This window comes from Polyodon spathula, chromosome 18 (genome assembly GCF_017654505.1).
Source record: "Polyodon spathula isolate WHYD16114869_AA chromosome 18, ASM1765450v1, whole genome shotgun sequence".
Lineage (NCBI taxonomy): Eukaryota > Metazoa > Chordata > Actinopteri > Acipenseriformes > Polyodontidae > Polyodon > Polyodon spathula.
In genome coordinates, this window is record NC_054551.1 from 31948005 (window position 1) to 31963517 (window position 15513).

The window sequence follows — 15513 nt, forward strand, 5'->3', positions numbered from 1 at the left end:
GTTCAGCTCGAATTGCCTGCTATAGATGTAGCATGTATGTGACACAGACAAAATCAGCCCATGTGTTTTTAAGGAAGTACAGTAAAAGTGATCGGCCACATCAAGTTTTCTTTTGTCTTGTTGGAAAACCACTGCTGTGCACTAGATGGGGAAGCCAATTAGTAATATAAAGATGCGTTGGCAGATCTTGGTGGAGTAACAGTCTGAATTTACTTTAAATATTAAAGACAAGGTAAAATCTGAATTCTAACCAAATTCTGACATGCATCAACTAGTTCTCTAAACATTATAATAATGAAGTATAGTTATTGTGTATAGATGCTTCAATTCCAACAAAAGTCCTCTACAGTATTTAAATATACTGGTATAAGAAACAGTGCTTTTTTGGGGGGTGGAGGGGGGGGGGGCATAGAATTAGTGACATAATTTCTCAAAGAATGCCTAATAGACTACAACAAGTATTGTCTTTCAAATGGAGAAAGTTTGTCAACTGCAGTTTCCATCAGCACATCTCTTAAGTAAACAAAAGCCCCTGTAAAATTTAAAGTAGCTGTGACTTTTGTCAGGGCTATTAGCGCAGGCATCTTGTGCCAAATAAAATTGATTGCATATGAAAGTAAACAAGGCATTGCTTTTTATTCCTGGTAATTATATATATATTTTTTTGGTGTGTGTTTCCTTTTAAAGAACAATTTGTCTGCATTTTAAAAGTCATTTCCCAACAAAAGTGTTTCAAACAGTGCTCTTTTTGAAGAGTACATAAGTGACACAGTCGTGAACACAGAGGTAAGGATGTTCTCCATGCCCAGGTCATGCTGCCATATCCAATTGGTCTTGGAGCTATTACATTATGGCGTCTTCTTTTTAACAAAGAAACCAAGCCATGTGTTTATTTTTTCTCTCTTATACATGTTTGTTATAAAGTGATTCATTCAAAAGTGCTTACATGAGATCTAGTGCAAAAAGAACAGATATGCAGCACAGATATGCTTTATGAAATCTATTCAGCTCTAGCTCTAGCTACAGCAGAAACATTTTAAGCGAACCTCTCGATGGTGTTTCAATAGTTTTTGTAACAGTTTTGCCAGATGTTGTTTTCGTTACACAAAAAAATGTTGCAAATTGCAGACATAAGTTTCATGTGTCTTGAGGCCTCCGATGCATGGACTTGAACAGCACCAATAGTTTTACATTGGCTTTAAACAAAACATTAGGCTTCCATAGAGTAGCTTTCTAAATGCATGGGAAGACATTCTGCACTGCAGAAAGGCCCATGCTAGCTGAAATCCTGTGTTAGTTAGAAAAATGCCAGACGGTCTTTCCCAAAAACTGGATGAAGGATCAATATGTTTTCTACCACCAACCATGGTCCAGTTAGCCAGCAGACGTTTGAACTGTGCAGTGGGAGTCCTAACAGATTCCCTGTTGTTTGGGGGGGGGGGGGGGGGGGGGGGGGGGTGCTGCTGTAGAGTAACATTATTTAAAAAAATTTGGAAAAGCTTCAGTCACCGTGACATTAAACAAAGTTCAATAAGATTAATTTTAAAAGCTAAACGTTTTTTTTTTTTTAAATACCTGCTGTAAACAGGAGAAGGGTCATTTTATAGTCATGGGATGTACATGCCGCACTCATTAAATATATATATCACGAAAACCCATGCTATTCCCCTGCTTTTTTAAAGGTTACAGAGAAGTTGACTTACTGTGTGTTTTTTAAAGTCATGGTGACACATTGCTCTGAGTGTGATTTGGACCTGGCCTAATTTGGTGGCAAAGCAGAATCAGCTATAAACTCGGCTCCTGAGATGAAACCCTAATCACTTTTTAATGCAGTATGATTATAAACATATGCACTTCTGCAGCGTGAGCTCAAATCCTTGTTGCTCTTCTAGTGCCGGTGACTATTCTCTCAGCAAGCCGTTGTATTTCAAACTAGCAGTGTACCATGTTTTGGTAGGGGGCACATTTTTTAAAGTCATTTACTTGTGTTGCTTGCTTACTGTACCAGCTGTGTGAAACATGTACATTCAAAGCTGGCCTACTTCTCTGATAGGGTATGCATTAATCAAATAGCTATGCGCTTCATGGTTTCAAAACACCCTGTGTAAAATATGAAAATATCATCGGCTTATATCTTTGTCCACTCTTGTTTTATTTCCTTTTTTAATTTATTTTTTTAAGATTTTCTTTATCAGCTGATTATATAGTATTGGACTCAAGTACCTTAATGTTCAGAATGCATTTTTGAAACACCCTCAGTGCAAAAGAGCATTAATTATTTGGCAAGAACATACTGTACCCGATACATTAAAGTGAGGTGTGACTAAATGTCGAGGCAATAAGAGCAGGTCCAGTATTTAAGATTTGTACCTTTTTAAAGTATTAATCCCCCTTTGGTTCTGCTCAGCAATAAAGAAAATTAATACACTGAGGCTCTCGTGCATATTTATTTATTTATTTTTAATGCAAGGCACATTAATAAAATCTCTATGCATAACATGATTTATTGAATTCATCTCCCTCATAGAAGATGTCCCATTTTTCTATTACATGTGAACTGCAATTGCATAACTAAGAGTGTTGAGATTAAGAGATACACCTCTATACCCGGTGGTGGCAGCGGATGATACATTTTGATGTCTATTCTTTATCTTCTTCTTTTGTTAGAGTCACACGAATGCTTTATCTGCAGAGAAGGGGAGGGGAGAGCCTGTGATGCTTTGCTGAACTTCTGTGACTGCAAGAGCCTGCTGGCCCATCACAAGTGTCTTCTTGCATGGATACAAAAGGTACAAGCTGTTAAAACAAAAGAAGATATTATGAGTGATTTTGCATAACTGACATAACTGAACCCCCATCCTTATTGCTAGATTGGTAGATTACTACATTACTATGAATACTGCCTGGTAATTGGTAGATTACCACATTACTATGAATATCAATAGCCTACCGACAGCACATTTTCATATTCCACTCAAAATTTTTAAATTTTGCACATGATATATTGCTTACTTGTACTAAATGTAGTGCATTGTTTCAAATATGTAGAGGTTAAATAAACATTTCTGATTGGTAGTTTTTGATTGTGTTGCTAGATCTTACTCTGGAGCAGATAAGAAAAGATTTAACTGCATTGTATGCTAAAGTTTTGCCATTTTGGCTTTTCTGTAATTGCTGTTTGAGGGTCCCAGTGTAAGAACAGTAGTCACTTTACATAGTATACAAGCTTGGCAGAGATAACAGCCAAAGAGGTCCTTTTATCATTGATGTCTTAAAGGCAAAGTGAAGTGTCCCTATGAGTGAGAGGTCCAGCCACACTGGATTAATTTCGCTGCCACGAAAGGCAAAGGCCGTGTGTTATCAAGCTTTTTTCTTTGAGTGCATTTACATTTACCAATCAAACACGCTCTGAGTTATTACCTTTGAAATATTCCTCAAGGAATATATTTAGATGTTGCTGGATCTCTTAAGAAGAGATTTTTTTTTTTTGTAGCAGAGATTTCCCCCCCCCCCAGACAAACAAATCCCCCCCCCCCCCCCCCCCCCCCCCCCCCCCCCCACAAAGGAATCAGAAGCTGACCTGTCACTTGGGTTTGATACACATCTTCAGTGCAGGTCATGCGTGTACATATAAAGTGCTTCTTAACCACATTTTATGAAGCCAGAAATGTAATCCAATAACAATTTTACTTGTAAGTGCTTCTGGGCTGCCACCTGGGAGCAATTCCAGGTGTTGTACTACACTTAAAAGTGGTTTAAACAAAAAAAAAGACACGTTCAATTTTCGTATCTAATTTTGTTGTAAATATACTACAAAATAAATAACTGTGTTGGAGTTGTTTTGATACATCAGAATCATTGCTCAATAACTTGAATTTCTAAGTTCACAGTGCAAACAATTGCGGCTACAAAATTCAAATTTCCAAGCAGGCACAGGCAATTATTTTGCACTGCGGCCTAAGCTTAAGAGCAATGTAAATTACTCAACATACACAAATAGCGAGCTGTAATCGTGACAATGAGGGGCGCAGTGAGCGCCGCCTGTGCATCGGGGTGTTTAGCGGCCACACTTACAGCCCAGAGGTGAGGTGAGTTAGGACTACAGAGATCAGTAGGTGCTGTTTGAGATTTGCGGAGCACGAAAATCAAACCAAACCAAAAAATATGTCAGAGGAAGACAGGAAAGTCCTCTTGTCGCACGTAGAAAAAAAAAAAGTTTTCTGAGGAGGAGCTGAGAGTCCTTATGGCTGAGGCCATATTGAAATTGAGCATGAAATTTAATTATTCTGAAAAGCCTCAGCCAACATAATTGGTCCATATGGTCCTTTATAGTGGACAAAGTCAATGCTGTCAGTGTTACTAGGAGGACAGTCAACCAGGTGATGAAAAGGTGAAATTCAGCTATTAGATCTAGGATGACCTGCGGACTGAGATGATAACGCCTTACCACCACATCCTCCAGCATCTAAAACGAAGTAGCTCTGGGGTTGGGTCTTCTTCGTCTTGCCCTTCTCCTTCAAAGGGTTTCATGCCTCTCCTCAACAAGAGCCAAGCGTTGCCCACCAGGAAGTGCACCACAGCAGCCATCCTGAGGCCAATGACAGGTCTTGGAAGGTGTGTGGTTTTATACAGCTTAATTACTCGCTTCTACAGTGGTTTTCGCCCAAGTGCAAGGCAAAATCCTTACCTCATTTACAATGTTTGTGCCCGCTTAGTATTCCAGATCCCTGCCCAAGTCCATGCTCTTTTCTTCATTTGAATATATTTCTGTATCATTTAAATGGATCAATGATGGAAAAGTGCTAATTTGTTAGCGATTGCAGAACGCCAGGTGAAAACGATTCTTTACATATGGCACATTTTTAGTGGCCTCTAAAGTCCCACTTTACGACTGATAAACATGTTTTGCACATGCAAAACACAGATTTTGGCCGCAATATGGGTGTTTTGCAGCTGTAAATCACTTTGCACATATTCTTACATTAGCCCCACAGTTGCACGGCACTATTTCAGGCAATAGTTAAATGTTTTATCCTAAGGAGTGGGGTGATGTGGGCTTGAATCTGATGTGTAGACAGAGGACAGACCTTTGCAGATCACATGAAATATTGAAGCTGAACCCAATGCATTTCGGGACGTAATCTCTGCAAGACAGTTGTTGAATGTTTAGCCAGCTTCCAATGGGGTCCACTGTCCACTGTCCACTAGAAATGGAAGCTTCTATTACTTACATGTTTGAATAGGCTGTCCAGTGTAATGTCAATTTAAATTAGAGCTTCCTGGATTCAAATGGTGACACTATTTGTATCTTACATGTGTCTGTCTTGAAATATGTAGTTGTGCTTAAAGAAATGCTATTTCATTGTACTATAGTATAATTAAGATACTGTAGGATACAGTTCAAGACAAAAGAAAAGTACACTAATATTCAGGCGGATGTTTTTTTAATGCTGTATTCTATGCATATTGTGTTCATTTAGAATACAATTGATTTTGATTTTCAATTTTGTTTTTTAAATTTTACATCTAAAGAACACCAACCTCAAAACACACACACCCGCCAAAACAAACTCCCATATTGTACATCACTAGCCCTTTGGGTTTTGTATGTTTTATTTCAAGTTATCGGAATTATACATTTACTGTATATTATACAACATCTCTTAAGTTAGGTAACACATTAAAGATGCAGGTTTGCAACAGCTTTACGTATGCATTACATTATCATTATTAGCTGTATAACTTTATATAGAGGGGGAACAGTTATTAATTGTAATATATGTATGTGCATGTGATTAGTTACAGTTATTACAGTATATTATATACACTGCAGTCTATTGATCTATACAGTGGTGATTCTAAATAGTGCCCTTCCTTAAATAAGCCACATTTAAACATGTATAGAAAAACTGTATAAAAAAACTGTAGTGTGTGTTATCTATTGGCTTTGTTAACACATTCTATATATGTTGAGGTTAAGATTGTGTCTCTAGAGCTTACTCTGTTGCAGTTAAGAAAAGATAAAAAATATATTAACTAACGTATTTTTTTCTTCTTATGAAATAAATAGCACCCCTGTGGCCTCACTAGAGCTCTCTGAATCATGCCAATAACATTTGCCTTTAGTTGATCAATAAAAATGTGGTATTAGAGGCACAATCATAGTTACAATCATTTTGTAGATCTAAACACTGCTGTTCTTCAAATCTCTAAATAGGACCATCCCTGGCGTTTTACATATTTATACTGGCAGAAATGCACTAAAGGGACTCACATGCATTTAGTTCCCCCATTGTTTAGATCAATGGAACAGACTCCCATTGAGTTTTGCTTTGTTTTATTTCATAATTAAATACTGTGGTGATGTTGTTCTCTTAGGGCCCAGGAACTGAAGACAGGCCGAGATGCAGAGTGTGCACAGCTGAGGTAAGACGGGGGAATCAGAGTGTTCCCTCCCTTGCAGCTCAGTCCCATGCTGCTGAATCAAGTCAAAGAGATTGACAGCACTGGGTACTTGAGTCCTGTATGTATTTAGAGGCCAGGGACCACCCTCTGCTGGGGTGAGGAGGTATATCATTCTCCATGAGGTTCTTTGTTCAGCAGCAACTACACAGGTATCACACAACAGTGTTCAAATATCCAATATTTTATAAGTAAGAGTTCTAACACGTGGTTATCACAAATTCTTTTGTAACAGTATATATTTACGGTATCTACTGTAGTTTTCAATGTGATTTGAGTGTTAAAGTATTGTAGCCCATTTCCACGGACTAAGCCGTGCAAGACAAGATGCAATTGCCAAATTGGAAACAATTTACGATACACTGAAAAAGAACCAAAGTTGCAGAGTCCCACAGTTAAGTTTTGCTTTTCCCTCACACAATACTGTCCTAAAGCAGGGTTCAGAAGTTCCAAGTCAGTTCTAGAAGAAACCCCCCCCCCCCTTTTTTTTTTTGGTTTGAAAATCAGGCCCCATGTAAATTCATTACAGTGACTGTAAGTTTGGCCATTTCTGTGCAGTGTAAACAAAATGCATATTTAACACCTGGTTGAACTAAAATGGAGAGGATAAACTTTGGTTAACCCTGACTTACAACAACAGGAAAAAAGTTTATTGTTCATATTTTCTTTATTTTTTTATTTTAAATTAACCTTGTTTATAAAGGAATATAAGCTGGGTTGATACCTTATTAATGTACCAAAGCATCCTGCTGATTGAAATGTTCTGACACACCAGAATATTTGGCACTGGGTGCTCTTCACATAATGTTACATTTGTTATTCATTTCATGAATCCAAATGTATCATGTTTTGGAAGCGCATTCAAAATGCAAATTCTGTCTTGATGCTTCGCCAGTTTTGTGTGCTAGTTCATTCACGAGGAATGTTAGATATCACAATGTCACAAAAAGTTAGTTTTACAAGCACGCTCTCCCACAACTTAGTTAGCCATACCCAAAGCAGAACTTATTTTATATAATTCCTTTTTTGCGGCAGTAGGTACGGCATTCTGGTTTATATCCAAACTTCTTTGTTGCTGTTCTTGTTTATATTTGCTCCTGTTCAATTGAAATATGTCACTGTTTCAGGACCACATTGCAATATGTTTTGAAAATCCATTACCTTTGCTAGTTATGGTATGGTCTGCTAGTAGATGTGGAAATGTTTCTTCTGGGTTAATGCACTTGTGTTATGATGTTGTCCCAATGGTATTTTTCAAACCTTTCTGTAATGGTTCCTCATAGAAACATTTTAGGAGAGATGGGGTTGGTGGGATTGGTGGGATAATGGTTCCAGCTTCATCTCACCATTGTATTTAGTAATGATTTTTGTATTTTGATTTGACACAGATGCCCAGTGCCAATTGTGTTGAAACTTGTCATGTTTTTTTTTTGTTTTTTTCACATAACTGCAACCCAGGCCAAAGAGGTCAAAACACATTTTTTGTATTTTCAAAATATGTTTAATCAACTACAAGTAGGTATATCACTTTGGTGTGTTCAGGAAGCCACTTGATTTCCAGTGCTTCTTGAGAGAGATTTTGGTTTAAGTGCAAAAAACCCCCAAACACACCACTGTGCCCCTGTTTCTATCATTCAATCCCTTGGAATTAAATATTTATATACACCCTTCCTTTTCAAAGACACCCTACTGAGCTTTAAAACATGCTGGCTATAGGTTGGTTACTTTGCTGGAAAACTTTTGGGGCTGTTTTGTTTTCTCATTGATGTAGTGCATACTTGATGCATTTGCTTTCTTTATTAATATAATTCTTTGTGTAATGTATGTTTAATTGCTTTACACTGTTACATGCATGAATAATTTGTAGCTCTGTTTGATCTCTGTCTACTGCAGACTGCTCTTGGTTAAAATATAATAATACATATATAAATTAAGAGTGTTTAGCCATTGCGGTTTAAGTTAATGCATTTTCCATTTTATCCAATGCCCTTACTATTTCAGTTGTTGTATTTGATGATTTTAATTTTATTTTTTTGCATCTAGGTCTCAAATGTGGGACATTATGCATGAATTATGCAAATTTGTTAGGGTAATGAATGCATTAATTAGCAAATGGCCTCAAAACAATAATTACCAGTGTAGGTGCGTCACAAACAATCATGTTAAAATGTGCCAGCTAATTATTAAAATTTTGTTCCAAGTGGCCTAGATTTGACATCTAACATCGGAGTAGCCAAGAAAAAAAAAAATCTAAAAGTTGTGTCTGTATGAAAAGCACAGTGCTTGTTGTTTTGTTCATCAGTGAACCAGGATTTTGTATGTTGACAGCTCACATTCCAACCTAATTACTGTAAACTGCATCGAGCTGTCTGGTGCACATTTCATCTGGGGTATGTAATTACAAGGAAAGAAAGACCAATATAAATGAATCACCTTGCTTTCATATTGGTTAGAGTTGTGAAAACTAGCAAATGGTATCCTTATCAAATCTAATAACCTGAGCATCTCCCACTGTGCTGACCTTTCGACAACAATAGCAATAGGTGGAGACCGTCAGCTCCTGTCAGGGTCTGAGCCCCTTTAATGTTTCCTGGTCCACTTACCAGATACAAGGCGCCATACTGCCTTAGGAAAAAAATAACACTAGTAATAATCTTTATATAACACCTTTCATACTGGAAAACCATTACAAGTGCTTTACAAGACTAGTGTGTGTGAACTATGTATCAGTTGCAGAGTCACTTACAAGAACATCTCACCTGAAAGACAGAGCACGAGCAGGTTAAGTGACTTGCTTAGGGTCAGCAAGGCTGAGCTGGGATTTGAACTGGGGACCTCCTGCATACAAGCCTGTTTTTTTAACCACTGGACCACACAGCCTCCTCTAATCAGCACCTTTTGGCTATGTATGATCAGCACTGGGCTCAGGGTTATCACCTCTGCTTTCACTGAGCACTTGGATTTAGCATTCCCTTGTCTTTCAAGTGACTCCCTAAAGACGCGCTCTTAAAAAAAAAAAATGTCATCCATTGCTTGATTTGAAAGGAAATGCAGCTTATCCTTTTGATTTTAATGAATGCAGCTGCCATCAATTCACTAAAAGCAGGGCCTTCTGCACATGCAAGAAGTCGCTCTGAGAAAAATACACATATGCATTATAAAATAGATACATAGATAGAAACCTAACATGGTTCAGTCAGGCATGCAGTAACTAAAGGGGAAATGGACCAAACTGCAAAAGAGGTCAGAATTCTAAATCAGAATTGCCACCAGCAGTTCAAATAAAGTGACATGAAACACTGAACATCTCATTGGTCTAGTTTGTATTGTAGAGCATGTTTAGGAGTAAAGACACAGGGTCAGGCAGAGAATAATAACCAAATCAGCAGGGTGGTCTTGTTGGCTAGGGTCAGACTCAAAATTTAATTTCCATCAATAGCCAGGCAGTCTTGATTGAACCATTACTCTCAGCATGGAATTGAGCTCTGGTAATTTCAATCTTTGTATTTAAGCCCAGCGTTTGCTCCCCCACACCTCACTTAATTTGTCTATATGTCCTGTTTGAGAAGGTCCTCGGGCTGATTCAGTCAACCAGTTTTTAATTGGGTTTGAGGCATTCCAATTGGAGCCGATGGAGAAATAATAACCACTGTGATTGGCTGACATAATGGAGTAACTGTGGAAATGCTAGCATTAGGCACGGGTAGTATTGGGTCCACAACTTTTTAATTGCAACCTGCGTTTACATTGGTCCCATGTCAGTGTAGCTGGATGACATGCAGTTGAACTGGATGGTAATGCCACCCCCTTCACCTCACCTTCATTTTCTTTGCAACGAGACACTGTGGTGGATATTACTAAAAACTTTAATATACAGTAGGGTGCAGTACAGAAAAGTTGCAAATGGTATATGAAATAATTGTCTGTCCAAGCAAAAGATACTTTAGAGCAACAATGTTGTGCTTAAATTGAGTTGGGGGGTAACTTTAATGTGATGTATAATACCTGAATGAAAATAACCCTTTATGGTTTGGGGTAAAATTGTGATTCATGGTTAGGGTTAGGGTTAGGGTTATGTGCAGATGCTTCTTGAAGTGTGCATATTCTTAAAGCATTTTGCGCTAGATGACTTGTCAGTGTGTGAAATATTTTGCTGTGTCCTGCAATCTTGGTAACCCTTCCCACTAAAACTTGCTTTCCCTTTGTCTCTGTGGTCCAGATATGCACCTGCTATTACTTTAAGTTTTACTTTTATGAATTATAAATCTAAGCTAAAGAATAGAAATAATGAATGAAGGCTAAGGTATTTTCATGTGCTCTATATTCTCAGCTCTGCCTTGTACTATAGTCAACCTTTAGAATCTTCAGTCATTGGAATCTTGCTATGCGAGGGTCACAAGTCAATACTTATTTTACATTTAGGGAAATGCACCAGTTGACACGAGTTCACTTTGCTGAAAATGAGTGGTTGAGGCTCCAATAAGTGCAGGCTAATTTATGCTCTAATAAAGTGCTGTCAAGTTGTCTCATTATTCTCCTTAAAGAATATGTAAATGTTATCAAGTTTAAAGTACAGTTCCTTTTTTAATATTGTTGATAAAAATAGAATTGAAAAAGGGGACTTTTGAAATAGCTGAAAAGTGGTAATAACTCTGTACAGTAAAAAAAAACAAACAAACACAAAACACAAAAGTGCACCCCGTTAAGTTACCAAAACAAATTTTACAGCACTTTTTATGTATTACTGTGCCTTTAAGATATACAGTTTATTATCAATATGAATAATCAATTGCGGTTTTCTAATGAAGAAGCACATTCTAGCTTATAATTCGTGTTAGTCCTGTCATGTCAAGACCAGGGTTATAGATACAAACCAAATTATTACCCTTGTTTGATAGCTCTATTAGCATACACTTCATAATAAATAACATTTTTAATACCTTGTCACTTCTGGCTTATGCATTGCGAAGGTTAAAATGACCCAAACCTCACTGCAAATGTAAATTGAATGCTAAAAAAAACCCCAAAACCTTGTCTTTAATATGCCATTACCGCTATCTAAAGAAATATAACCAGACCTTGCGTAACGCATGATAAAATTAATGCATTTAATAACTTCATATTAACACAGATATAAAAAGCCCATATAAGATATAAAGAAGAGTCTGCACCTTTGATTGTCTGTACTGTTAATGCCTCCTGTTTGATGAGTAGTTTTAATGTCACATTAAAGCATGGACTAATGGAAATATACTGTACCTGTTTAAATATATCTCTATTGTCTATGCAAATATGCTTAGCTTTTTGAAAATAAATAAATAAAATAAAACAACGTAATGGGCTGATATTGACCAAGTTAGATATCTTTAAACCACACATTAAAAAAAAAATACCCATAATCAAATACAAAATGTATAGTCTGCATTTTTCTAGACACGCCCACATCTGTTGAGAAATGTTTATGATTTAACAAACAGTCAATATCCAAACACATTGCACCCTTTTTCCAGCCTGCTTTGAGTAATTAAATACCTTTTGGTACGGGATTCAATATCTGGCATCTCCTTTTGAAGATGGTTTGTACTGCAGTTTCCTTGTGTTTCAATATTTTCAATATTTTAAAAGGTTGCCTTTGGGCCCAGTGTTCCAATATAGTATACTTGTTGTGCAGTATAGATTAGCATTCATGCTTTTAAACATTATTTAAATCATCATACATCCGATCACTTGACAACCCCAGTTGTGTTTCAGCAGTGTGTGTCATTTTCGTTAATCATTACATTGAAAGGCTTGATATTTTATAGGAGGTTAAAAAGGAATTATTGTTTGATAAATGGCAAAGGACCCATTTATTTACACCAAAACAGCTCTTCTTGCTGTCTTAAATCACAGTTTTGTCTTATGAATGAGACTTAAATTATTGGCAAATAAGTTTTAAAGTTGCAGTAAATCCAAGATAAATGGTGTCGTTCATTATACTGAGATACTTAAAAAGTGTAATACAGAAAATCTGCAGATGCTTGTCATTGTGCAAGAGGAAACAAGCTACAGCACTGATATACTGTCTGTCTGCATTGTGTAGCTAAGTAAATCCTGAAAGTTTTCAAAGTGGAGCAGGCCTAACTGTTTAACAATGTCAGATGTGTAACTTCAACCCTAAGACACAGCAGAGTTTAGCTGTGGGGTATATTATAATGAAAATACCAATCCACATTAGCCAAGGTTGCCACAAGCAAAATCATAATATCTTAACAAAAACTACTTAAGGTGCGTGTAATAAACTGGCATTCCTAATTTTATTAGGGATGTGCTGAGTTAAGTGCTTTGCTGGCCGATAGACAGATTTATAACATGGCTCCTGGTAAATTAGTGCTGACTGACAAGAGGACATTGTTTTTCAGGATGTTATTTAAATAAAAAATACCTGCAGGCTGGTTCTGCAATGCTGTCACGCCAAATTATCATTAGAACAACGGAAACCTGTTTTAAGGTGGATCTTTTATTTGATCTATTTATGTCATATATTGAAAACAAGGACAGCATTGAAACAATCTGAAAAATGCAGTAGTTTTCACTTGGAAGAAAGAGAAGCTCAGCATCCGTGAAATAAAAGGTCTTTGTTTTCTCCAGCAGCTGCCTTTTTCTTTTCTTTTTCTTTTCTTTTTTTTTGTCATGTCATGGATTAAACTGCTGAATTAGCTTCAAGAAACAGCACCCACCTAAAATGATACCAGTGCCTTAATTATACAAATGTGATTGTTCTGAAAACATTCCAGACCCCTTTAAATACTAGGAAGTGCTCTTTACCAAATGCTGGTAATACAAATGCATGGATTTGTTGTTTCAGTAGTTTGCTCTAGGATGATTGTTCTGTTACATTCAGTTGTACTGTGTAAGCACAGCAAGTACAACCAAAAAAAGTCTATTGCAAACAGTTCCCATAACAGTTTACAAGATGTGTCAGCTAACTAGACTAATCCAGAACGAATACTGTATCTTCAAATGAATTCATAAAAAAACCCCAAAAAAACAAAACAAAACAAAAAAAAAAAACATTGTTCCTACATCTTTGCAGCCAAATAACTTTATTAAATTAACTGACTTTGTTCCCTAAATATAAATGACTGTGCAGGCAGCAGTTACCAATCACATTTTGGGAGCCTGCATGCATCAAATTCTATTAAAAAATATATGCAAATGGTACAGACTACAGGCTGAAATGATAGCAATGAATATCACTCCAAGACATTACAAGAAATTGACCTTTACACAGTTTTTCCATATATGATTATAATGTTATTAAAATGTACATAATAGAGTGTAAGAATTATGCATAGGGCAAAGATTATCTAAATGTAATACACTGTAACAAGAAGAGAGGCTTGCTATAAGGAAAACAGGGTGTCATGATGTATGACAGGAGTATGCCTCACAGACAGGGGAGACTAAATATTTACACATTATATATCACCCAGTCAAAGTGTAAATGGGAATAAAGGAGGTTGAAACAGCTGAGATGGTCTTCAATGCCTCCAACTTCAACACTTTTCAATTAGAAATCATTTTACATCAAGAGATCTGTTTAATTAGATTTTTATGCTGGGTTAAACTAGGCCGGGGGTAATTACAAGCATTATTTACCCTTTTAATTAAGGTTATTTTATGGCAGTGTTGGAGGTTAATATCACTGCTATTTCTTCAGTTGACTGACTTCATTGTGGTGGGACTTACAATAGTGGTCTATAGGTTGAAAGCAGAGTACTATCTGGCTTCAAACAGAAGAAAAAGACACACATCACACATATACAAATCTCCAGGTGGATTTTTTTTCCCTAAATGCTTTAAGGTTTTATTTATTAATGTGTCTTATTATTTATTTTTTTTTACATTTGGTTTTATATCTAACTTTTTTGACAATGATTTGCATTTGTTAATCATTCTTTTTCTTGTATTGCTACCTAATGCTAAATCTTCCCATCTCACTGCAAATTCTTGTAAATCTTATCCAAGATTTCTAGTAGAGCTGTATACTGTATATTAACTCATCAGATTGTACTCAACATTTTACTCAAAATACTGTGTGTATGTCTACTGTGTAATTATATATATCTTTAGTCCTGCATTAGTAACATCTGTTTGAATCGCTGGGCCAGGGTATTTTCGTAGAGTGGTGCTCTTGGTGCTATAAAACAAACTTTTCTGTATTCAGTGATTGTTTGTTTGTTGCCATGCATGGTTACATGTATACCTACATATTGCAGGCAATTAAAATGGACTGGAATGGAACATGTGTATGTTCTAAGGTGGTTGCTTTTGAAAAGATGTCAGATTCGCTATTAACAACCACTGTATCAATCCTACTTAATTCATTCTACCTTGACTGACATGTTTTTAATGATGTTTCTAATCTCCTGTCACCTCGGTATTGATATCCTGTTTTACTATCATCACAGAATACAAACAGGGCCACTGAAATAACATGATATAGGCTTACACTTTCCGTCAACAGTAACTTGCATTTTTAAAGGTAACTGGGACCACTCTCTGTGAAATATTTACAGGGGTATCTTTTTTCAAGGTTGGTTCACAAAGGCTGTTTAGTCTTAAGGTTTAGAACAAAGGACTAAATCCATGAGATACTGGGTTTGATTCTCAGCTGAAGTCCACAGTTGTTACACAGAGCAGTTCCAGCACTACTTAACCTGTCTGAGGTTCAATATAATTAAACCGTTACTGTACAGACTCTTACCTTCAGGAGATTTATTAGGCACCATCCATTGCATGTCTTCCCACTCTTCCCCCTGACAATGTACCTCAATAACCCTACTCTATAAGGAACACCCTCTTAGGGGTGCCATGCTAATCCAACCTTGGCCTCTGTAGACTGCCTGCAAAGGTGCAAAGTTGTGATGTGGATGCTAGTAACTTGGCTGAGACCAATAGAATTAATTTCATATAGGCTCCCAATAGGCTGGAGTTGAAAGGCTTACTGCAAAAGGCAACCTAGGAACTTCCAGTCTGGGTTTTTGCTCCAGCCATGTCGATAGGACA

General features: G+C 36.8%; 1 protein-coding gene across 2 annotated transcripts in view; it reads left to right on the forward strand.

Annotated features, from left to right (window-relative positions):
- The window catches only part of LOC121330442, an 88422-nt gene that overhangs the window by 19182 nt on the left and 53727 nt on the right, over positions 1-15513 (forward strand). For both annotated transcript variants that reach the window (XM_041276957.1, XM_041276956.1), the window contains exons 2-3: positions 2668-2789; positions 6379-6426. In XM_041276957.1, the coding sequence (XP_041132891.1) occupies positions 2668-2789; positions 6379-6426 (170 nt within the window). The remainder of the gene's footprint in view (positions 1-2667; positions 2790-6378; positions 6427-15513) is intronic.